Source organism: Hypanus sabinus, chromosome 3 (genome assembly GCF_030144855.1).
Source record: "Hypanus sabinus isolate sHypSab1 chromosome 3, sHypSab1.hap1, whole genome shotgun sequence".
Lineage (NCBI taxonomy): Eukaryota > Metazoa > Chordata > Chondrichthyes > Myliobatiformes > Dasyatidae > Hypanus > Hypanus sabinus.
This window is the reverse complement of record NC_082708.1, coordinates 28,888,633-28,913,965: the sequence shown is the minus strand read 5'-3', so window position 1 is coordinate 28,913,965 and position 25,333 is coordinate 28,888,633. Positions and strand designations below refer to the sequence as shown.

General features: G+C 46.8%; 1 protein-coding gene across 2 annotated transcripts in view; it reads left to right on the top strand.

The window, feature by feature from the left end:
• LOC132391137 (NACHT and WD repeat domain-containing protein 2-like) overlaps positions 1 to 25,333 on the top strand; it is a 67,334-nt gene that overhangs the window by 32,696 nt on the left and 9,305 nt on the right. Inside the window, exons 5-6 of one of the 2 annotated variants that reach the window (XM_059963953.1) lie at positions 4,570 to 4,714; positions 21,506 to 22,080. In XM_059963953.1, the coding sequence (XP_059819936.1) occupies positions 4,570 to 4,714; positions 21,506 to 22,080 (720 nt within the window). Of the gene's footprint in view, positions 1 to 4,569; positions 4,715 to 14,449; positions 14,597 to 21,505; positions 22,081 to 25,333 lie in introns of those variants that run through there. The other variant, XM_059963954.1, reaches the window with a different exon arrangement.

Below are 25,333 nucleotides of genomic sequence, written 5' to 3'. Positions count from 1 at the left end.
GTCCGTGAACGCGGTGAAGGGCCGACCTTCTAGGAAGTACCTGAAATGCCGGATTGCCAGGTAGAGCGCCAACAGTTCCCGGTCAAAAGCACTGTACTTGAGCTCGGGTGGCCGCAGGTGTTTGCTGAAAAACGCCAGGGGTTGCCAGCGACCTGCGATGAGCTGCTCCAGCACCCCACCGACTGCCGTGTTTGATGCGTCCACTGTGAGGGCGGTAGGGGTGTCCATTCTGGGATGTACTAGCATTGCGGCGTCAGCCAAAGCTTCCTTCGTTTGAACGAAAGCGGCGGCGGACTCCTCGTCCCAGGTAATGTCCTTGCTCGGACCCGACATCAGGGCGAACAGGGGGCGCATGATCCGGGCAGCTGAAGGGAGGAAGCGGCGGTAGAAATTGACCATACCTACGAATTCCTGAAGGCCTTTGACCGTGGTGGGTCGGGGGAAGTGGCGGACCGCATCTACCTTAGCGGGCAGAGGGGTTGCCCCGTCTTTAGTAATCCTGTGGCCCAGGAAGTCAATGGTATCGAGTCCGAACTGGCATTTGGCAGGGTTAATTGTAAGACCGTACTCACTCAGTCGGGCGCAGAGTTGACGGAGGTGGGACAGATGCTCCTGACGACTGCCGCTGGCTATGAGGATGTCATCCAAATAGATGAACGCGAAGTCCAGGTCCCGTCCCACCGCGTCCATTAACCGCTGGAACATCTGTGCGGCATTCTTCAGGCCGAACGGCATGCGGAGGAACTCGAAGAGGCCAAACGGGGTGATGAGAGCCGTCTTGGGGACGTCGTCAGGATGCATCGGGATTTGATGGTACCCTCGGACAAGGTCGACCTTGGAGAAGATCCGGGCGCCGTGCAGGTTTGCCGCAAAGTCCTGAATGTGCGGCACAGGGTAGCGGTCCGGTGTGGTAGCCTCGTTCAGCCTGCGGTAGTCGCCGCACGGTCTCCAGCCCCCCGTCGCTTTGGGCACCATGTGCAGGGGGGAAGCCCAGGGGCTGTCGGACCGCCGGATGATCCCCAATTCCTCCATTCTCTGGAACTCCTCCTTCGCCAGTCGGAGCTTGTCCGGGGGAAGCCGCCGAGCACGGGCATGGAGGGGTGGTCCCTGTGTCGGGATGTGGTGCTGTACGCCGTGCCTGGGCATGGCTGCTGTGAACTGCGGTGCCAGAACCGATGGGAACTCCGCCATGACCCTGGTGAAGTCGTTGTCGGACAGCGTGATGGAGCCGAGGTGAGGGGCTGGCAACTGGGCCGCGCCCAGGGAGAACGTCTGAAAGGTCTCGGCGTGTACCAGTCTCTTCCTGGGCAGGTCAACCAGCAGGCTGTGAGCTCGCAAAAAATCCGCACCCAGAAGCGGTTGGGCTACGGCGGCCAGTGTGAAGTCCCACGTGAACTGGCTGGAGCCGAACTGTAGCTGCACCTGACGGGTGCCATAGGTCCTTACTGTGCTGCCATTCACGGCCCTCAGGGGGGGACCCGGTGCCCTGCTGCGAGTGTCGTAACTTGTCGGAGGTAAAACGCTGACCTCAGCCCCAGTATCGACTAAAAAGCGGCGTCCCGACCTGCTATCCCACACATACAGGAGGCTATCCCGATGGCCAGCCGCCGTAGCCATCAGCGGCGGCTGGCCCTGGCGTTTCCCGGGAACTCGCAGGGCGGGCGGCAACGGCGGGCTTCTGCGCCCCACCGCTGGTGGTAGAAGCACCAGTGGTCATTGGGCCGGGGGTTAGTGGGCTCTGCGGCCGGGCCTGGACTGGTTTGCTGCCGGGAGCGTGGCTGGGAGATCTGTGCGATGGACGCCCCACTCACCTTTTTGGCGTTCCACAGCAAGTCCGCCCGGGCTGCCACCTTCCGGGGGTCACTGAAATCCGCGTCGGACAGCAGCAGGCGTATGTCCTCGGGCAGCTGCTCCAGGAATGCCTGCTCAAACATGAGGCCTGTGTGTCCCTCGGCCAGAGACAACATCTCATTCATTAAAGCCGATGGAGGTCTGTCGCCCAAGCCATCCAGGTGCAGTAAACGGGCAGCCCGCTCGCGCCGTGAGAGTCCGAAAGTCCTGAGGAGCAGGGCTTTGAATTCCGTGTACTTGCCGTCTGCCGGGGGCGACTGTACGAACTCCGCGACCTGGGCAGCTGTGTCCTGGTCGAGGGAGCCCACCACGTAGTAGTAGCGGGTGTCTTCTGAGGTGATCCGGCGAACGTGGAATTGGGCTTCGGCTTGCTGGAACCATAGGTCCGGGCGCTGTGTCCAGAAACCCGGCAGTTTCAACGAAACCGCATGAACAGAGGCGGCGTCGGTCATTTCTGGTCCAAAAATCGTTTGGACCGTCGGGGTCACCAATTGTAGCGGTGTGCTACAAACAGCGCTAAAATTACGACACGGAGTCGGTAACTGCAGTCGAAGGAAAAACTTTATTCGAAAACTTCAGCCTCACTTTTAAGCCTCTGTCAACCGGCCCCCCATGGCGAAGAGGCTCCAAAGCTCTGTGCTCGCAAACCCCCGTAGGCTATCTAATTGTGAGTCGGTTCGCATACGCTAGGAAATGAGCCGCCACAGCACTACATTTTCACGTGAATGATTCCAGGAATGAAAGGGCTAACATACAAGTAGTATTTGATGGCTCTGGGTCTGATTTTTAGAAAAACAAGAAGAGATCTCATTGAAACTTATTGAACATTGAAAGGCATAGATAGAGTGGATGTTTCCTACAGTGAGTGAGTCTGGGACCAGAGGGCACAGCCTCAGAATAGAAGGATGTCCATTTAAAACAGAGATGAGGAGGAATTTCTTTAGCCAGAGTGTGGTGAATTTGTGAATTTGTTGCTTATTGAGGTCAAGTCATTGAGCGCAGTATATTTAAAGCAGGGTTGATGGGTTCTTGATTGGTCAGGATGTCAAATGTTATGGGAAAAAGGCAGGAGAATAGGATTGAGAAGCGTAATAAATAGGCCATGATGGAAAGGTGGAGCGGACCCGATTTGCTGAATGGTGTAATGATGTCTTGTGGTCTTATGGACTATTTGAAACTGCAACTTCTCGCAGGAGGATTTGTTCCATTAACACTGCTTCTGTCTGTTACCTGACCTGGTATTTACAACATTACCTGTTGATACATTCAGATTTCTAGCATCTGCATTCCAGTGGATTCCGTATAACTGGGACACATCAGGACCCGTACATTTGACCCAATTGGCCAAAGTTTCCTGGAAATAGTTAAAAAGGTATTAAAAAAGACAAGCTACCATTCAACTGAGTAACAAATTGTGTATTTAAATGTAATAGAGAACACATTAGAACACTGTCAATAGTACTAACGTACTATAAAATCGTGCATTAGTTCCTAATTGCTATTAATGGGCGAATCCATCCAGTGTAAGCTGCCAGGTTCTTTTGACTGACTGTAAGTGAACAAAACCAGCGGCAGACACCACATGCAGATACTGGGCTGCCTTCCTACACTGCTATTGATGATTGTGTCCTCCAAGTCTCCATTTTCATTGTAACTTTTAAGATGATTGTCGGTGCCTTCAAATTCTTAGTAATTCCTAGATTTTTGAAGTAGTGAAGTAATTTCGATTTGACTCCCAGCTGTTTCTGGCATCTCCAGGCCTGAATGTTGGAAACCATAGAGTACAAAACAGTTCCAAATTGTCTTACTGCTTTTACTTCTCACCAACCATCAGAGACAGAATTCATTGTTTTGTTTTGAACACAAACACACACACCTGACACTATTTAAAGACTGTTCGCTCTAAGCACAGCATAGAGTGTTATGGCCATACAGGTCAGTGCATGCGACTGACACCACTTAGAAACTGTCCAGCAAGTCTTCTGTCCCAATTAAGTGGCATTGTGTCCCAAATAAACGAAGGGAATCCCAGCAGTCTTCTCGATAAGCTTTGTTCTTTAAGAGTTGTCCCAAATACGGGGCTGCCCCGTGGAACAGATTGCCCGGAACCCACTGTAATTTGCCTTTGTGAGATTTTGATTTAAACATCATCAAGTATTTCAGCCAAAATGTTTGATTTTGTTATGTACTTTTATCTTAACCAGGTTTGAAGGGCTAAGTTTAAAAAAAAAGATCAAACTGCTGGAGGAACTGAGTGGGTGAAGAGGCTTTTGTGGAGGACTGATGCAGGTCAAATGTCAACCCTCCCTTTGCCTTCACAGATGTCAATTCACCCTCTGAGTTCCTCCAGCAGTCCATTGCGGTGCTCCATTCTCTAGCATCCACAATCTGTCGTTTCCATTTCAAAAAGTAAAACATACAGGTGCTGTACATCTGAAAAAAAATTGAAAATGTGGGAATATTTAGCAGGTTGGCAATCTCTCCACAGTTGCTGCCCGACCTGCTGAATACTCCCAGCACTTCCTGCTTCAATTTTTTTAAAACTGGATTCCCTCTCTAATATCTTGTGTCAGAGGTAAATTTGTTCTTGAACTTCCATCATCAGCAAAAGGCCCAGATTTTCATTCAGTGAGTTCCTGCTGATAAGGCCTCATGGATGCTGTTGCTGGTCTGTGAGTTCCACTTGCTGCTTCATAGTGAACGAATCCATCTTTACAGAGCAACGGAAGAGCGAGGGAAGAGGCCCGTGCAGCGTGGCACGACGACTTCACAGAAATGACGATGACCTTCAGCACAATCGTTACAGAGTGCCTCAAAGAAGGGACATTAAATCCAGAACAAGCTCAAAAATACTTCACCTCAGGTAAAAGCCGTTTCTTGAACAGTTTCCTGAGTGCTAGCTAATTTGTTTGGAGAATGGGTGCATTTGTATGGTAGCTACTGGTTACATTATTAGATCACTGGGTAAAGGATTGATGACTCTGAGAGGTGAGTTCAAAATCCCACACAGCAGCTTGGAATTTAATTTGTCCCATCTGTCCAGCAATCTCTTTGATCTCCTACCACCAGATAGAATAGTGGTCACCAACCCATCGATTGTGATCGACTGGTCGATCTTTGAGACTTTCCCAGCAGATCCCGAAAAAAAATGAAAAATAAATACAAAAGTACCATTGAGAGATTATTTCCGTGTTGCGGGGTTTTAGTTCCATTCTTCCTGCCCGGTGTGCATGCGTGTAGCTCCCCCCGGCCACGCGCTGGTCCCCAACCACCGGGCCACGAGGAAACGATTAAGTCAGCTGCACCTTTCCTCATTCCCTGTCACGCTCACTGTTGAACTTGGACGCACATGAGGTCATTACCCAAGCGCGTCAGGGATCACTGGATGGCCTCGGGTAACCAGCCGCTTTGTGCGGCCGGCGAGAAGTGCCGTTGCCACTGGCCTGGAGCGCAGACAGATGGGCGCCGTCTCTATACCTGTTCAGCACACTGAATGTTTATGGGGAATCCGGTGCCAAAATATTTGCAGACGACCTAATTCAGGCTCAGGATTTTGTAGGTATTAGAGCAGCTACCTCATTGCAATCTACTGAAACAAACTCTTGGCAGCCGATAGATCCTATGAGAGGGGCGGACATGTCCTGTCACACTCCTCGCTCTGTCGGTCACTCTCTCTGGACTGCGATCGCTGCGTCCCGGTATGGGAACAGATGCACCTGGACAAGGTGGCAGGCGGGTGGGCGGGAGGTTGCAGTTTGGGCCCGGAGGCTGTCTAATGAGGCAATGAAGCGCTCAGAACTGCTTTGGTACCCCGAGTCCAAGCACCCCATACTTAAAGACAAACCCGTTGAGTTTTTTCAGCGGAAAAAACGTGAGCAAGCGGGACAGCAGGTAAGTGCTGAGAGCCACGTAAAGTAAATTGCGGAATAGACTGGACATAAGGAACCTGCTTTGAGTATTGTTGTACTCCCGTCGTGTTTAACACCCCCCCCCCCAACCCCGTCAGCCGGTCCACAAGAATATTGCCAATATTAAACTGGTCCTTGGTGCAAAAAAAAAGATGGTAACCCCTGCTTCTGCTTCTGGGTTGTGGGGTTTTACTTCCAGTGTTTTCTGCCCCGTGGCGCATGCGTGTGACTAATTGATTTGGAGTCAATCTTTCCTTTCACTAAGGCCGAGGTAGGGGATCTTGGGCTTCAAAAGGTTGGTGACCACTAAGATAGAAGGTACCACAGTATTGGTATTTATTGCATTTCTTACATCCAAGGGAGTAAAAATTTTTATGTTGCGTCTCCGTCATTATGTACAAGCAATAAGGAAAGGAAATGTGGGAGGATATTGTCCAAGATTGTATACAGAATTGTTTTGTATACCTGTATGTACAGTTGGATACACAATCAGATCAGTGTACAGTGGGATATACAATCAGATCAGTGTACAGTCAGATATACAATCAGGTCAGTATACAGTCAGATATAGAATCAGATCAATGTATAGTCAGATATACAATCAGATCAGTGTACAGTGGGATATACAATCAGATCTGTACAGTCAGATAAACAATCAGATCAGTATACAGTCAGATATAGAATCAGATCAGTGTACAGTCAGATATACAATCAGATCAGTGTACAGTGGGATACACAATCAGATCAGTGTACAGTCAGATACACAATCAGATCAGTGTACAGTCAGATACACAATCAGATCAATGCATATTGATAAATCTGATGGCTTGGTGAAAGAAGCTGTCCCAGAGCATGTTGGTCCTGGCTTTAATGCTGCAGTATGTTTCCCGGATGGTAGGAGCTGGAACAGATTGTGGTTGGGGTGACTGGAATCTCTAATGATCCTTTGGGCCCTTTTTACGCACCTGCTGCTGTAAATGTCCTGAATAGAGGAAAGTTCACATCCACCGATACGCTGGGCTGTCCACACCACTCCCTGCAGTGCCCAGCGATTGAGGGTCGTACAGTTCCCATACCAGGTGATGACACAGACAGTCAATGGTGCCCCTGTAGAAAGTCCTGAGGATTTGAGGGCACATGTCAAACCTCTTCAGCCTTCTGAGGTGAAAGAGGCACTGTTTTTTTTTCACCACATAGCCAGCATGTACAGTCCAGGTGAGATCTTTGGTGATGTGTATGCTGAGGAACATGAAACTACTCACCTTCTGAACTACAGTCCCATTGATGTCAAAGGGGACTCGCGTGTCTCCGTTCCTCCTGTAATCGCTTTTTCAGCATTGAGGGAGAAGTTGTTTTCTTGGCACCACAGTATCAAGGCGTTGACTTCTCTTCCGTAGGCTGTCTCATCAGTGTTGGAAATAAGGCCATTTGCAAATTTGATCAGCAGATTGGAGCTGTGCGTGGCAGCACAGTCATGGGTGTATAGGGAGTAGAGGAAGGGACCCAGGACAGAACCCTGAGGGGCTTCTGTATTCAGGTTCAGAGGGACAGAGGTGAGGGAGCCCATCCTCACCGCCTGCCGGTAACCTGGCAGGAAGTCCAGGTTCCAGCTGCACAAGGCAGGGTGCAGACTGAGGTCTCTGAGCTTCTTGTCGAGCCTGGACTGTTAGGCTGGGTAACAGCTTCTTCCCCCAGGCCGTGAGACTTCTGAACACCTTGCCACCACCCGGTGCACATTACTAATGACAGTACCAGTAGCATCACCCAGTTGTATATTTGACTGCAGTACTGTGCAAATGTCTTAGGTATATATATAAATACAACATGAAGTGGAGAACAAGTTTTGTAAATCTGGCCAGAGCAAAGGATGTTGGGAATGGTGAGGGGGAGCTGTGGGAGAGGTGTGTGACAGGTGGCAGAGAAGGAGTGCAGGGGTGCAGACATACACCAGCAAGGTTATTTGGTTCCAAGCAATTGGTCTGATGATCACTACAGAGTGTCTCTCTGGTGCTTCCCACTCCCTCCCGTCTCCCTTCTCCATTTCCCAATCATGATTCCGCTCTCCCTCCCCCCTTCCCACTCCCCACTCTCAATCCACACTGATATCAGAATCAGGTTTATCATCACTCACGTAAGTCATTAAATTTGTTTCTTTTTCATGTGGCAGCAGTCCAGTACAATGCATTAAATTGCTACAGTACTGCGCAAATGTTTTAGGCTGCTTAGCTACATATACATGCCTGACTTTTGCAAGGTACTATATATGTTATATATGCAATTTATCTTAACTTATACATCCACAAAATACTCCCTTCCCTTTCACCTATGGTCCACTCCCATCTCCTATCAGATTCCATCCTCTCCAGCCCTTTATCTTCACCTATCATCTTCCAGGTATCCTCCTGCCCCTCACTCTCATTCTGGTATCTTCCCCCTTCCTTTCCCATTTTGAAGAAGGGTCTCAGTATGTTACTTTTTAATCTGTTAGTATTATTGAGTTAATATGATTTTATGTGGTGTGTGTGTATGTGATGTGTGTGTGTATGTGATTGTGTGTGTGTGTGATGTGTGTGTGTGATGTGTGTGTGTATGTGATTGTGTGTGTGTGTGATGTGTGTGTGTGTGTATGTGATGTGTGTGTGATGTGTGTGTGTATGTGATTGATGTGTGTGTGTGTGATGTGTGTGTGTATGTGATTGATGTGTGTGTATGTGATTGTGTGTGTGTGTGTGTATGTGATGTGTGTGTATGATGTGTGTGTGTGTGATGTGATGTGTGTGTGTGTGTGTGATGTGATGTGTGTGTGTGTATGGTGTGTGTGTGTGATGTGTGTGAGTGTGTATATGTGATGTGTGTGTATATGTGGTGTGTGTGTGTGTGTGTGTGTGCCCTTAACTCCTGGTGGAGTCGTCAGGGCGCCATCATGACAAGCTCTTTGCACCGATCATTGTGGTGATTGCTCATCGTACGATGTGTCTTGGGCGTCTGAAACCTGGCAGAGCCCATCCCTCTCCAGGTTTCCTGGAGCCGGCTGGATCCAAACTCGGGAGCCTTCGCTCCAAAGTCCAGCGTTGACACCACTACTTCTCCAGCCGGCATATGTGATATATGTACAGGTGCCCCCCGCTTTACAAATGTTCACTTTACGCCACTTCGCTTTTACAAAAGACCTACATTAGTAACCTGTTTTTGCATTACAAAGTGGATTTTCACTTTTATGAAAATTTTTCCCGTATAAATTAATGGTTCTTCACTTTATGCCATTTTGACTTAAGAAAGGTTTCATAGGAATGCTCTACTTTTGTAAAGGGGGGGACACCTGTACTGTTTTTTGCACCTTGGTCCACAAGGAACATTGTTTCATTCCGACGTATACATGTTTATGGTTGAATGACAAAACTTGAACTATGGATGAGACCAAGAAGTCAAGTCAAGTCAAGTCACTTTTATTGTCATTTTGACCATAACTGCTGGTACAGTACACAGTAAAAACGAGACAACATTTTTCAGGACCATGGTGCTACATGAAACAGTACAAGAACTAGACTGAACTACGTAATAATAAAAATAAACACAGAGAAAGCTACACTAGACTACAGACCTACACTGGACTGCATAAAGTGCACAAAAACAGTGCAGGCATTACAATAAATAATAAACAGGACAGTAGGGCAAGGTGTCAGTCCAGGCTGTGGGTATTGAGGAGTCCGATAGCTTGGGGGAAGAAACTGTTACACAGTCTGGTCGTGAGAGCCTGAATGCTTCAGAGCCTTTTCCCAGATGGCAGGAAGGAGAAGAGATTGTATGAGGGGTACGTAGGGTTCTTCATAATGCTGTTTCCTTTGCGGATGCAGCATGTAGTGTAAATGTCCGTGATGGCAGGAAGAGAGACCCCGATGATCTTCTCAGCTGACCTCACTATCCGCTGTAGGGTCTTGCGATCCGAGACGGTGCTATTCCCGAAACTGACAGTGATGCAGCTGCTCAGGATGCTCTCAGTACAACCCCTGTAGAATGTGATAAGGATGGGGGGGGTGGGAGGTGGACTTTCCTCAGCCTTCGCAGAAAGTAGAAACGCTGCTGGGCTTTCTTTGCTATGGAGCTGGTGTTGAGGGACCAGGTGAGATTCTCCGCCAGGTGAACACCAAGAAATTTGGTGCTCTTTACGATCTCTACCGAGGAGTCATCAATGTTCAGCGGGGAGTGGTCGCTCCTTGCCCTCCTGAAGTCAACAACCATCTGTTTTGTTTTGTTCACATTAAGAGACAGGTTGTTGGCTCTGCACCAGTCCGTTAGCCGCTGCACGTCCTCTCTGTAAGCTGACTCGTCGTTCTTGCTGATGAGACCCACCACGGTCATGTCATCAGCTAACTTGATGATGTGGTTCGAGCTGTGTGTTGCAGCACAGTCATGGGTCAGCAGAGTGAACAGCAGTGGACTGAGCACACAGCCCTGGGGGGCCCCTGTGCTCAGTGTGATGGTGTTGGAGATGCTGCTCCTGATCCGGACTGACTGAGATCTCCCAGTCAGGAAGTCTAGGATCCAGTTGCAGAGGGAGGTGTTCAGGCCCAGTAGGCTCAGCTTTCCAATCAGTTTCTGAGGAGTGATTGTGTTGAATGCTGAACTAAAGTCTATGAACAGCATCCGAACGTATGTGTCTTTTTTGTCCAGGTGGGTTAGGGCCAGGTGGAGGGTGGTGGCACTGGTGTCATCTGTTGAGCGGTTGGGACGGTACGCAAACTGCAGAGGGTCCAGTGAGGGGGGCAGCAGGGTCTTGATGTGCCTCATGATGAGCCTCTCGAAACACTTCATGATGATGGATGTGAGTGCAACGAGACGGTAGTCACTTAGGCAGGACACAGAAGACTTCTTCGGCACGGGGACACTGGTGGCGGCCTTGAAGCACATTGGAATGGTGGCGCTGCTCAGGGAGATGTTGAAGAAAGAAGTGTACTTCAACCATGGAGAAAAGGGAGATGCCCCAGGTCACAAAGGGAGATCCTCTGGGGTGATTGAAAGGGTCACAATCCTATCATATCACTACCCAGCATTCTTAACCGTGCAGCCCGAAACACCGAGTGACGATTCGTCGCCATCTAGTGGACACAATCTGAAATACATATATTTTGAGCTTCCAAGCATCTGTTTCCCAACCTGTACTCAAAAACAAATACCCGTAAGAGTTATATGTTGCCTTCATTTAAATCGGTAGCGCACATCTGAGCTACCCAAGCCGTAGGGAATAAAGGCTTGAAAGTGGCTTCCTGTTTAGATGACTATTGGTTTCCTCTGAAACCTTATTATACCCAAGGAGGAGATTAGATTGGATAAGTATAGCAAAAGAGAAAATGTGAAGTAGTTTAAGGAGTTTGGGCAAGGGCTGCTGGCTTTAAAAGCCAAATGAGTTTTGGATTTTTGTTTAGAGGTGAGTGGTGAAGGCAGATTTGAAAAGAAGACAAATAGTAACTGCTTATGAGGAAGAATGATTATAGATTTAAAATAGGATCAGCATGAAATCACTGCGATTGGTCTGAATACTCCCAGGCTAGGGATGAAAAATGTGAAGAGTTAGAACATAGAAATTTACAGCACATTACAGGCCCTTCAGCCCATAATGTTGTGCCGACCATGTAACCTACCCTAGAAGCTGCCTAGAATTTCCTTAGCACATAGCCCTCTATTTTTCTAAGCTCCATGTACCTATCTTAAAAGACCCTATTGTATCTGCCTCTGCCACCTTCACTGGCACTGTATTCCACACACCCACCACTCTCTGTGTGAAAAACTTACCTCTGACCTTCCCCTTGTTCCTACTTCCAAGCACCTTAAAACTATGCCCCCCTCGTGTTAGCCATTTCAGCCCTGGTGGGGTATGCTTCATGGTCAATAATGCCTGGTGCGATCCCAGGAATGTGCATGTCCTCAAATCCTTTTGTTCCCCAGACATTTTTAATCTCTCCCTCTCCCAGTGTAGAGTGCCCTCCTGCTTCAAAACATCCACCATTGTCCCTGTACCTAAAAAGACAAAGGTAACATGTCTGAATGATTGGTGTTCTGTCGCACTCACCTCAATAAAAAGCAAATGCTTTGAGAGACTTGTCAAGGACTTCATCTGCAAATGTTGCCATCCACACTGGACCCCCTACACTCGCCTACCGACGCAACTGATCGGCAGATGATGCAATAACCACAACTCTACACACTGTCCTTACACATCTGGAGAAGAAGGATGCTTCTGTGAGAATGCTGTTCTTGGACTACAGTTCAGCATCCAACATCAGGCCTGATAGAAGCTCAGAGACCTCAGCCTTCACCCTGCCTTTTGTAGCTGGATCCTGGAATTCCTGTCAGATAGCCGGCAAGTGGTTTAAGAGTGGGCTCCCTCACCTCTTTCCCTCTGGTACTCAACACAGGTGCCCCTCAGGGCTGTGTACTAAGCCCCTTCCTTTGCTCTCTGTATACCCATGACTGTGTCACCACCCACAGCTCCAATCTAATTAAATTTACTGACGACACTACATTGATTGGCCGAATCTCAAATAATAATGAGGCAGCCTACAGAGAAGAAGTCATCACCCTGACACAGTGGTGTCAAGAAAACAACCTCTCCCTCAATGTTGCGAAAACAAAGGTGCTGATTGTGGACTACAGGAGGAATGGAGACAGGCCACCCCCTATTGACATTGATGGATCTGGGGTTGAGAGGATGAACAGCTTTAAGGTCCTCGGCATCCACATCACCGAGGATCTCCTGTGGTCTGTACATATTGACTGTGTGGTGAAAAAGGCACACAGCATCTCTTTCACCTCAGATGCTAAGAACTTTCTAAAGGGGTATGATTGAGAGCATCCTGACTGGCTGCATCACTGCCTGGTGTGGGAACTGTACTTCCCTCAATCACAGGACTCTGGTGCGGACAGCCCAGCACATCTGTAGATGTGAACTTCCCACTATTCAGGACATTTACAAAGTCAGGTGTGTAAAACGGGCCCAAAGGATCACTGGAGACCTGAGTCACCCCAACCACAAACTGTTCCTGCTGCTACCATCCGGGAAACGGTACCGCAGCATAAAAGCCAGGACCAACAGTCTCCGGGACAGCTTCTTCCACCAGGCCGTCAGACTGATTAATTCATGCTAACGCAACTGCATTTCTATGTTATATTGACTATCCTGTTATACATAATATTCATTATAAATTACTATAATTGCACATTTAGATGGAGACGTAACTTAAAGGTTTTTACTCCTCGTGTATATAAGTTCAAAGAGTTCCGATGTAAAATCAGGGTTCCATTGTTACCTAAGAGGCTGCATGAATCATGAGACCTTGAAGGATTGATCTAAAGTTCCTGGTATTACAGCCAGGACCAACAGGCTACGGGACAGCATCCTTCTACAAACCACTGGACTTATAAATTCACATGTTTGCACGTTGCAGCAGAGTCATAACACAACGTTTTGTACTCCCTAATGTTGTGAGGGGGGGATGTAACATTCAAATAAACAAACAAACAAATAAATAAATCTAGCTGATTGCATCATGGGTATGGAGGGGCCACTGCACAGGATTGGAAAAGGCTGCGGAAGGTTACAAACTCAGCCAGCTCCATCACGGGCACCAGCCTCCCCAATATCAACGATGTCTTCAAAAGGCGAAGTCTCAAAAGGGCAGTGTCCATCATTAATGACCCCCAGCCCCCAGGACATGCCTTCTTCTCATTGCTACCATCAAGGGGGAGGTACAGGAGCCTGAAGACACACACTCAATGTTTTAAGAACAGTTTCTTCCCCTCTGCCATCTGATTTCTGAATGGACCACGAACGCGTGTACACTACCTCACTTTTTATTTCTTTCCTTGCTCTATTTTTGCAGTACGTATGTATGTATTGTTTTATATATAGGGACGCTACAGGACCAGTGCATTTTGGTCCAATTAAGTGGCTGCCCCAATTAGCCGGTTTCATGGAAATAGTTTTAAAGGTATTTTTAAAAAACAATCTACCATATAACTGAATAACAAGTTATATATTTAAATAAAATTGTTCAATTTAATATCAGAGAACGTACACAGTATACAACCTGAAATCCTTACTCTTTGCAGATATCCGTGAAATGGGGGAAAAGCCCCAAAGGATGATTGACAGAAAATGTTAGAGCTCCCAAAGTACCCCCTCCCACGCACAACAGCAGCAAAAGCATTGACCCTCCCCCTCCCCAACTTTCTCCAGCGAAAAGGCATCAATCTCTCCACCCAGCATGAAAGCAATAGCAATGCCCCCAGACACCATGATCTACAGAACATCAAAAACTGCTGTCCATCTCAGACAGGCTCTCTCTAGTGAGGGAGAGAGAGAGGTCACTCCTGCAATAGCAGGAGGGGAGGCTGACAGCATGCTGTTACAATCTGCTGTGTCGTTTGTCCGAGCCCCCCGACTCGGGACCAAAAGACTCGCACACACCATCAAGAGGAAGCGAGAGAGCAAGATCGCTCAAGTGCAGGAGCGTTCCAACAGCAGAAGACATCGCCCGCTGTCTCGACGTTTCAATCTCCCGCAACACTTCAATCAGCTAACTCAGCGAGGCTGCGCTGCTCGGCGAGTTTCAAACGTGAGAACCCACCACCAGTGAAAACCAGTAACCTGCGTTGCAGCTGTCGATCCCGGACTCCAACAGAACCCCAGCCGCTCTGAAAAGGGAAAAAAGGCACGAGAAAAGAAGAAATTAGTTCTGTTTCATGGATGAAAAGTTTGCAAAGACCTCTGGTGCCATCTTTAGCTCTGCCCACTTGTGACGTTCAAGCAGGTTCATGGGAATGGCAAGTGATACAGAAAGGTGATGCAAATAGGTATATTAACCCTTTATTTACAGACAGTAAAAATCCGACAACATTTCACGTTCCCAAAGTTACAGACACTACAAAGCCGAATACTCAGTAGACGTCCATTCAACAAAATGTGCACACAGTGCATACCCTCCCAATAGTCATGTCTTAAACAAAGGAAGAGAGCAAGCCCCTCCCATGTGCAGTTTTATATCCCCAGGGTATTTGAAACTGGACACCAGGCAGCTATCCAATGGGAAAAGCAACTGCAGCTTCTAAACTGACCAATGGCAACAGAATTGACTTTCGACAATCAGAATAAGGCACTCCATCCCTCAAAAGTTGTGAACATGATGATTCAACACTCGGACTAGGATGACTCGCATGAACTCACAACTAAGTTATACACAGAACACCAGATACAAGTCCCAGAACTGTAAACCTAACAGTCACCTCCCAGTACACTGTTCACCAGCCTCGCTGTGCCCCAAAAGCCAGCGGCCCCACCCTGGAGTGTAACAGCCAATGAGCTGGTCCTGCACTTAGTTTTATACACAGGCTCTGAGATGTGATCAACCAGGTAAGGGATGTTCACCAACCCATCAGAAATGTAGGTGCAGCATCCTTAACCGATAACAGTAGGTGCCACCTTCCTTTGTGAGCAGGTAGTCCAAGGCACCAGTTCCCGGGACATTCTGGCCGTACCATGCTGAGAAAGGCTATCATTCAAACAGCCTTTCTTTGTAATAGCCCTGTTACCGAGCAGCATGGGCAAGGTGTTTATTCAGGGCACCGGGGTGGCATACATGCAGCACCACATATCAACCGCACCACCCTGTGGGAACCATGGGAAGGCCGAGGAACCGCATATCCTGTAAGTGCCATTCAACGTCCAACAAGTGCCCAGCTTCACAACACCATTTGGCATGGACACAGCCGCCCCAGGACACTGTTCCCGCTCACAGTTGTCATCCACCTTGCACCTTGTGCCTGTACTCAACAGACCACCTACGCCAACACTCTGTCAGTTGGGGAAATCCCTTCAAGAATCAGGGCTTTCCAATTATACAAATGGTGCATAGGGAAATACCGGCCCTTAAAGCACTCGCTCCACCAGGGCCATTAAGGATCAAGTCCATTCAGGCTGTTCTGGGTAGAGGTTAACTGAAATAGACTACTCCCTCCCAGCTCCCCCAAACCAGGAAGCCAGATAATTTCCCCCACAGTCTTTCCCTTGTCAAAGTGTTCAATATCAGTGGCATCCCTTCTGTAATGTAGTGAGGAGTCCTCGTACAAATACAGTGATCTGACCCGTTGGTGTAGAGTCCAAATTCAACCGCCATCCCCAGAAATGATTCATAGGATCTCCCACCACAAAATAGTATCCACCACTTTGCCATTCTGTAATGCAGGGAGATACAAATGCATTTGCTCCTGACTAGTCGCTGGACATTTAGGAAATACAAAAACAATAGAACTACAATAGGTCCATTGGCCTTCATCAATCGTGGGATTGAGTTTAGGAGCCGAGAGGTAATGTTGCAGCTATATAGGACCCTGGTACTGTGCTCTGTTCTGGTCGCCTCACTACAGGAAAGACGTGGAAACCATAGAAAGGGTGCAGAGGAAATTTACAAGGACGTTGCCTGGATTGGGGAGCATGCCTTATGAAAATAGGTTGAGTGAACTCGGCCTTTTCTCCTTGGAGTGACAAAGGATGAGAGGTGACCTGATAGAGGTGTACAAGATAATGAGAGGCATTGATCATGTGGATAGTCAGAGGCTTTTTCCCAGGGCTGAAATGGCTAGCACGAAAGGGCATAGCTTTAAGCTGCTTGGAAGCAGGTACAGAGGAGATGTCAGGGGTAAGTTTTTTATTCAGAGAATGGCCAGTGTGTGGAATGGGCTGCCAGCAAGGGTGGTGGAGGCAGATACAATAGGGTCTTTTTAGAGACACCTGAATAGGTAAGTGGAGCTTAGAAAAATAGAGGGCTATGGGTAAGCCTAGGTAATTTCTAAAGTAAGGATATGTTTGGCACAGCTTTGTGGGCCAAAGGGCCTGTATTGTGCTGAAGGTTTTTTATGTTCTACAAGAATTGCTGCCCAAATGCTCAATTCCCTCTGAAATGTGGGCATCTCATACCTGGAATAAGTTGACAGAATTCCAACTGAGATTTCATTTGGCCACTATGAAATGAGTCATCCATGAACCAATTATATGGGAAAACAAAGTATTTGCCTGAACAATAAATATGTACTAGATTTAGAAAACAAGAAACAGAGTAACAGACTGAGCAAAAACAAGAAAGAAGGTAATGGATTAAACACAAAGCACAAAGCACAAAGCCCAGGCTGTACTCCTTTAAAACTTCCTATGGAACTGCAGAAACTTAAAACAGACAGTTATTAATTTCTCACATAGAAACAGCACTTAGCACAGAACAACTGGGCGGGTCCTAACATGTTTTCAGGGTATCTTAGGCTACGTCCACATTAGACCAGATAAATCAGTAACCGAAGCTTTTCCTCTTCGTTTTGACCCTCCGTCCACACTGATACGGCGTTTTCCTCCCCCGAAAACGGAGTTTTTCCAGAACACCCTCCAGAGTGTGTAAATTTGAAAACACCACTTGGGCAAGAGCAGTGTGGATGGGGTAACTGGAGATTTCGAGAAACACTGTCATGACGTGCCAGAACAGATGGCAGCATTTCATTGTTTTACTGAACACAACCCCCCCCCCCCACACAACCTAACAATTTCAGAACAGACAGCAACGAGACTGAAGCCAGAAGAGTTAGAAATGTACTCACCTAATACTTTGACCCATAACTTACTGAATAAGTATACTCACTTTGCCCTGTTTTCTGTCCTTGCTTGTATGAAGGTGGTTTACCTGTTTATGCAAGTACTTCTATGACAATAGATGTGTAACAGCCAAATGTGACATTGTATGGAAATACAAGATAACACTGACGCAGACATGTCTTATACATTTAACAAGGTGCTTTATTAATGCAACAGAGTTAGACAGTTTCTCAATGTTCATCATCAGCTGGGTCATACTGTCCGTGAACTGCCTATCAGTTGCCTCCGTATGCTCCAGTATTTATATTTTTTTAGTTTTAAGCCCTCCTGCACGAGAGCCAACATCTGTCCATCGTTTGGCAATTTCCTTTTAAGTCTTTCTAGTCTGTAACTGCACAAACGTGCACTTTCACTGTGAGATTCGACACCAAGCATGTCACTTGTTTTCTGTAGATGTGTCCCGCACATGCCCAGTAGGAGGAGATTCGCCCAAATACCCGTTTTAATGTGGACGGAGGTATTTTCAAAAACGCTTGGTGTGGATGCCTTTTGTTCTGTCGTGAAACCAGCGTTTTCAAAATTTTCCAGTCTAGTGCGGATGTAGCCCAAAAGGCCTCTCTCTCACACAAAAATGCAAACTGATGCAAGTGGCTACACACCTCACGTTTCACCACATTCAAATTATTCACACTCTATTTACAGGGAAGTGGGATGCAAGTCGAATGGCCCTCTCCATACAGCAATGAGGTGTGAATGTACTAACCACCCCCACCCCCCACCCGATTCCTACTGTTGGTGAACGTTAGGCAATATCCTTTGCAGGGAACCCTGACTGGAATGGGAGGAACCTGGCAGTGAGCAAAAGGAACCCTCATCTGCAGAGGGTTTGAAGAATGATCCTTTTCCCTAACAGTCTTCCTTTTTTACTCCTCCTGATGGTATTTCCACATGGCATAGAACCCCGTTTACCTGCTCCTCAGGAACCCCATCTTCAAGCAACACTAAAATTATTTCTTTGTGGGATCCTCCATTCTCTGCTAATCTAACTTTTGTATTTAGCTACATACTCTAAACCTTGTAATAATTGAATTGCTGTACCTGCAGAATGGCCAGCAGCTGGTGCTATTAAAGACAGCACCACCCCTTTTATTGGAAATGTTGCCGATGTAAGCACATGCCCCACCATTCCAGAAGTTAATGCAATATCCTCTGGTGGGATCCCACTACCACAGTTTATTTCTGTGTTAAGAGCCCACTGGCGTAGGACTTCAGTACCCTGCTCTAATATGCTCCATTCTGAACGAGAGAGAATCTGCAGATGCTGGAAATCCAAGCAACACACACAAGATGCTGGAGGAACTCAGCAGGCCAGGCAGCATCTTGTGTGTTGTTCTGTGCTCCATTCCGCTTGGGGCTTTACATTCCGTTCAGGAAGTGTAACTCATGTCATTCCCCAGAACCATAGTGATGCTGCATTGTGCTCAGAGGAAGCAGGCAGCCTCCTCAAGGTGTTATTGATCACATCATGTTGGGACAACAGGCACCCATCTCTCTGTTAGATAGGATCAATCTGGTACCCCCCTCCTCTCATACTCTCAATAACCACATGGCCAAAGACTCCTTAGCCTTTTGTGTGTAACCATCCCCTAAACTAGTTAGACAGACAGACAAATTTTATTGATCCCGAGGGAAATTGGGTTTCGTTACAGCTGCACCAACCAAGAATAGTGAAGAAATATAGCAATATAAAACCATAAATAATTAAGTAATAATAAGTTAATCATGCCCAGTGGAAATAAGTCCAGGACCAGCCTATTGGCTCAGGGTGTCTGACACTCCGAGGGAGGAGCTGTAAAGTTTGATGGCCACAGGCAGGAATGACTTCCTATGACGCTCAGTGTTGCATCTCGGTGGAATGAGTCTCTGACTGAATATATTCCTGTGCCTAACCAGTACGTTATGGAGTGGATGGGAGTCATTGTCCAAGATGGCTTGGAACTTGGACAGCATCCTCTTTTCAGACACCGTCAGAAAGTCCAGTTCCACCCCCACAACATCACTGGCCTTACGAATGAGTTTGTTGATTCTGTTGGTGTCTGCTACCCTCAGCCTGCTGCCCCAGCACACAACAGCAAACATGATAGCACTGGCCACCACAGCCTCGTAGAACATCCTCAGCATCGTCTGGCAGATGTTAAATGACCTCAGCCTCCTCAGGAAATAGAGACGGCTCTGACCCTTCTTGTAGACAGCTTCAGTGTTCTTTGACCAGTCCAGTTTATTGTCCATTCATATCCCCAGGTATTTGTAATCCTCCACCATGTCCACACTGACCCCTTGGATGGAAAAAGGGGTCACCGGTGCCTTAGCCCTCCTCAGCTCCACCACCAGCTCCTTAGTCTTTTTCACATTAAGCTGCAGATGATTCTGCTCACACCATGTGACAAAATTTCCCACTGTAGCCCTGTACTCAGCCTCATCTCCCTTGCTGATGCATCCAACTATGGCAGAGTCATCAGAAAACTTCTGAAGATGGCAAGACTCTGTGCAGTAGTTGAAGTCCGAGGTGTAGATGGTGAAGAGAAAGGGAGACAGGACAGTCCCCTGTGGAGCCCCAGTGCTGCTGACCACTCTGTCTGACACACAGTGTTGCAAGCGCACGTACTGTGGTCTGCCAGTCAGGTAATCAATAATCCATGACACCGGGGAAGCATCCATGTGCATCACTGTCAGCTTCTCACTCAGGAGAGCAGGGCAGATGGTGTTGAACGCACTGGAGAAGTCAAAAAACATGACCCTCACAGTGCTCGCCGGCTTGTCCAGGTGGGTGTAGACACGGTTCAGCAGGTAGACGATGGCATCCTCAACTCCTAGTCGGGGCTGATAGGCGAACTGGAGGGGGTCAAAGTGTGGCCTAACCATAGGCCAGAGCTGCTCTAGAACAAGTCTCTCCAGGGTCTTCATGATGTGATGTTAATTCCTTAGTGGAGAATTCTTTGAGCTCTGTTGTCTCAAGGGTGTCATTACGCCCCCACCCTGCATGTTCCCGAGCTTCCTTCCCCTACTCCTGAGAGGAAGAAGCTGCACATTAATGCCCCACAGGGCAGGTGTGGGAACGCATAATTACTGGCCTGGCCCGTACTGTTTTAGACACACAAGGGAGAAGGATTAATCTGAGGGATCCACTCTACTCTCTCTCCCTCATATTCATCACCCAGCCAGATATCCCCATGTCCCAGCCTCCACAGTAGGCTTATCGCCTCGTCTCAACTTGGCTCGAACCTTCACTGGATCAGATTCCCAATTAGCCGTTCGAGTCACCTCTAAACTCTGTAATTAGCTGACAGGCTAACTGTATCTTTGTATCTTCTAATTTTGTCTTCCTACTCTGAGCCATCAATAGTGATTCACTCAGAATAACACAGCACTGACTGAGATCTTCCACTTCAGTCTTAAGACTTGCTATTGGTTTATATGGACATCTTGCAATTGTTGCAAACAGCCAGAAAGCATCCTACCTGACCAATGGAGGGGCCTCAAAATATAGAATTAAATAAATAATGCTAAAAGAGAGCAAAAAAGAAAAAACATAGTGAGGTAGTGTACATCATCCATTCAGAAATCTGACGGTGGAGGGGAAGAAGCGGTTCCTAAAATGGCTTCCAAAATGTGAAATATTTATTTGGACTAAACCCCATCTGCTATTTCTCTGTTCATATCTACAACTGATCTACAGCTTGCTGTATCCTTTGGAGATCTCATCAGAACTTACAGAGTTCTGAAAGGGTTTGACAGGTAAGATGTTTTCCCTGATTGAGGAGTTTAGGCCTGGGGTCTACGGTTTCAGAATGCGGTGTTGCTCAGCTAGGACTGGAATGAAGATAAATTTCTTCATCCAGAGCATTGTGAGTCTACTGGAAGAGCTTTGGAGTCAGGGTCATTATGTCCAGCAGATGTCTGGATTTGAAGAGAATCAAGGACTTGGTGGTGGTGCTAAGGTAGAAGTCAGCCAAGACTATTATCTACTATTACCATGGATCATGTACACTTGTTCCTATTTTGAATGTTCTGTTTAAAAGTATGAATATCTCAGTATCTTTATTTTACTCTACAGCTCTTGAAGCTGAGTTGCAGCATGGTGTGATAAACCAGCCCCCCAGCATTCTCCGAAACTGCATCTGCTACGTTTGTAAAATTCCACACCTCACTCACCACCTTAAGAAGCTCCTTGCAAACCAGAAGGGACCACAAGGCCGCGCTGGGAAGCTGCCCCAGGAAGCGTTGGCACACGCCAAACTCCTCAGACTGCGTGATGAAATTCTCCCGTTGTTGGCCACAGTCTCAGATTTACGTGTTTACACTTCAACTTTGCTGGGCAACCACGCTGGGAAGATGAAACAAGAATACATCGAGGAACTTTGCCAGCAGTTCTACACTGATATTGTTAAGCTTATTGACAGCAGCAACAAAAACACACAAAAACCTGTGGACAGCTTTGAGAGTGTGGAAGTGGAAAACATGAAGCATGTGACTTTGTGCAATTTATATGCATCCCTTTCTGACTTTGAATGGAAAGAAAGAGACCAAATTAAAGAATACATTGTGGGGAAGCAACCAAGCGCCCCCTTTATCATTGTGGGGGGGCCTTGCACTGGAAAGACAGTTCTCTTGGCAACTTGTGCCAAACAGGTACTGAGTTTTAATTTTTCCTTTAATAAAGTGCACAAAGATGTTGCCTGGGAAGGAACGTTTCAATTTAGAGAACAGATTGGAGAGCCTAGGTGTGTTTTACCTGAAGAGAAGGAAGTTGGGAGAGGAGGTGGTTGAAGTGTAGACTGCGGGAAACTTTTCCCCACGTCAGAGGTAGATCCACCTAAAGGATATGGATTTAGGATAAAGGGTGAGTGATTTCCTCCAAAAGGACCACAACTTTGTTGAAGGGTTTGGAGGCTTGCGTGCCTCGGTGATCGGGAGAGCTATGTTGACTGGTGTCAGTGCTTTGGGTCTTGGTAGAGTCACCCATGTCAAACAGGTCAAAGGGCAGAGGACAGACTGAGTAATCCACTGGTCCTGCAGGTTCGAGGGCCCAGTTAAGGGCTAACAACCTTGACTGGTAAAGCAAAATTGTTACAGAAGCTGCAATGAAGAATCTTTCTACATCTGAGTGCGACGGTATTCCCGAGTCTCCACCCGGGACTTGTACGAATGAAGGAAGTGAAAATCAAGCTGCTGACAAAAGAGGAAAGAGCACCAGAGAAGGAAGGCCTTCACTGCTGCCCTAAATGCCAGCAGGGTAACGGGCAGTAGAGAGGGAGAGATTTATAGGCGGTCTCAGGGGAACATTTTTCATCCAGAGAGTGATGAATACCTGGAATGCACTGATGGAAGCAGGTTTACTGACAGCATTTAAGAAGTGTCTAGGTCAGTACTTGAATCACGCAGGCTATAGACAAAAGCGCTGGAAGATGGGGTTAATACGTCTGGGTCCTCACTGGTCAGTGTGGATGTGGTGGGCCAAATTAGCTTCTGTGCTAATGATTCTGTGACTCATTAGTTATGGCTACTGGAGGAGGCTGTAGCGAAAACAGAAAATGGTGAAGATATCCAGCAGGTTAGGCAGCAACTGTGAAGAGCTGAACAAAAGTACATTTCATTTCCATTAAAATTGGGAGGTAAACAACTTTAAAGTTTGGGGGGGGGGGGAAGAGATCGGAGAAGAGGACAAAACAAGAGGTCTGTGAAAAGAGGGATTGTGAAGGGGCTTTTACTTTTCCCCGTTCTGGTGCTTGATATATTTCCCAGATGAATACCATTCAGATCTTGAATGGAGCTCGTCTTTATTTGCTGAGATGTTTGTGTAATGACAGACAAGCCTTTGCTGTTAAGAGAATTAATTAAGGACGCCTTTATTAAAGTGCAAATCAGTCAGAAATGCTATGCGATGAAATCCAGACAATTTATAGCCCTTCACACTTTGCTTTGTATAGACTGTGTTTCATATGAAGTTGCGCACACAAAATACTAGAGGAACTCAGCAAGTCAGGCAGTATCTATGGAAAAAAGTACAGTTGTCCCAAAACATACCTCCCAATTTTAATGGAAATGAAATGTAATTTTGTTCAGCTCTTCACAGTTGCTGCCTAACCTGCTGGATATCTTCACCATTTTCTGTTTTCACTACAGCCTCCTCCAGTAGCCATAACTAACGAGTCACAGAATCATTAGCACAGAAGCTAATTTGGCCCACCACATCCACACTGACCAGTGAGGACCCAGACGTATTAACCCCATCTTCCAGCGCTTTGTCTATAGCCTGCGTGATTCAAGTACTGACCTAGACACTTCTTAAATGTGTGTGTGTATTGCTCGGATTTCCAGCATCTGCAGATTTTCTCTTGTTTGTGCTTCACATGAAGTTGCTGGCTTTTCACAGTAATTGCCCATTACCTCACCACAGGCAGTCAGTCAAGTGTTGCACTTGAAGTGTGTGCACTCCTTTAACAAGAATACACTGCCAATCAACCTTCTCAGTGGAAGTGGAACAATCTCAAATCTGCCGACTCATTCCTTCAAATGTAAATGATTTTAAGATATCCAATTTAACTTGCTTCAGCCTTTTCCTTTTGGTCTTTTTTCTTCCTCTCAGTCATTTCTTTCCTTTGCTCTCTCTATTCCACTTCCCATTCATTTCATGAAAATGAATCTCAAGGTAGTATATGATTACTTTGTTCATCAATTTACTTTGAACTTTGATGCTGTATAAGTATCACGTGAGAGTTTTGTTCCAATCCTGTCTCTCTTTCAAAAAAGAATACTCTAATTCTCTCCCCATTGCTCCTCTTCCTTCTCAATGATTAATCTTCTCATTTTTGAATCCTTACTTCTTAATGGTAAAATATTTACTAAAGGTTTGGATGCCTTATTAGCCTTCCTTCCAGTGGCAGAGAATAATTCTGATCTGAAGGAAAACATAAGCTAGAAAACAATGGTGGTAACACTCTGCTAGTCCGGCAGCTTTTGTGGAAAGAGATTGAATGTTTCTCTTCAAAGGCCCTTCACAGAACCAGGGAAGGGAGAAAGGCCATTGGTTGTTGAGAGCTGCAGGGGGAGCAGTGTCTGTGATAGGGTGAGGTAAGGGATGCTGTGGTAGAGATCAGCTGGGTGATAGGTTGATAGGGGCCGTTCTAGAATGAGAACACTACAAAGAATTAAAATAAGACCATAGAATATAGCAGAATTCAGCTCATCAAGTCTGCTCCACCATTCGATCATGACGGATCTATTATTCCCCTCAACCCCTTTCTCCTGCCTTCTTCCCATAACTTTTGACGCCCTTATTAATCTACTTATCAACTTATGCTTTTAATATACCCAATAACTTGGCCTCCATGGCAATGAATTCCATGGATTCACTACCCTCTTGCTAAAGAAGCTTCTCCTCATCTTTGTTCTAGAGGGATGAACTTCTATTCTCAGTGTGTGCAATCTGGTCCTAGATTCTCCCACTATTAGGAACAATCTTCTCCACATCCAGTCTATACAGTTCATTTAATATTTGGCAACTTCCAATAAGGTGCTCCCCTTAATTCTAAAACCCAGCAAGTACATGACCACAGCCATCAAATATTCATCACTGTTTCATTCCTGTGATCATCCTCTGGACCCTCTCCAATGCTAGCACACCCTTTCTTAGATATGGAGCCCAAAACTGCTCACAATACTCCAGATGTGTCCTGACCAATGCCTTATAAAACCTTAGCATTGCATCCTTGCTTTTATATTCCAGGCCACTCAAAATAAATATTAATATTGCATTTGCCTTCCTGACTGTCAACTCAATCAGCAAGATAACATTAAGGGAATCCTGCACTAGGACTTCTGATTCCTATTGCACCTCCAATTTCTGAATTTGCTCCCCATTTAGAAAATAGTCTATGCCTTT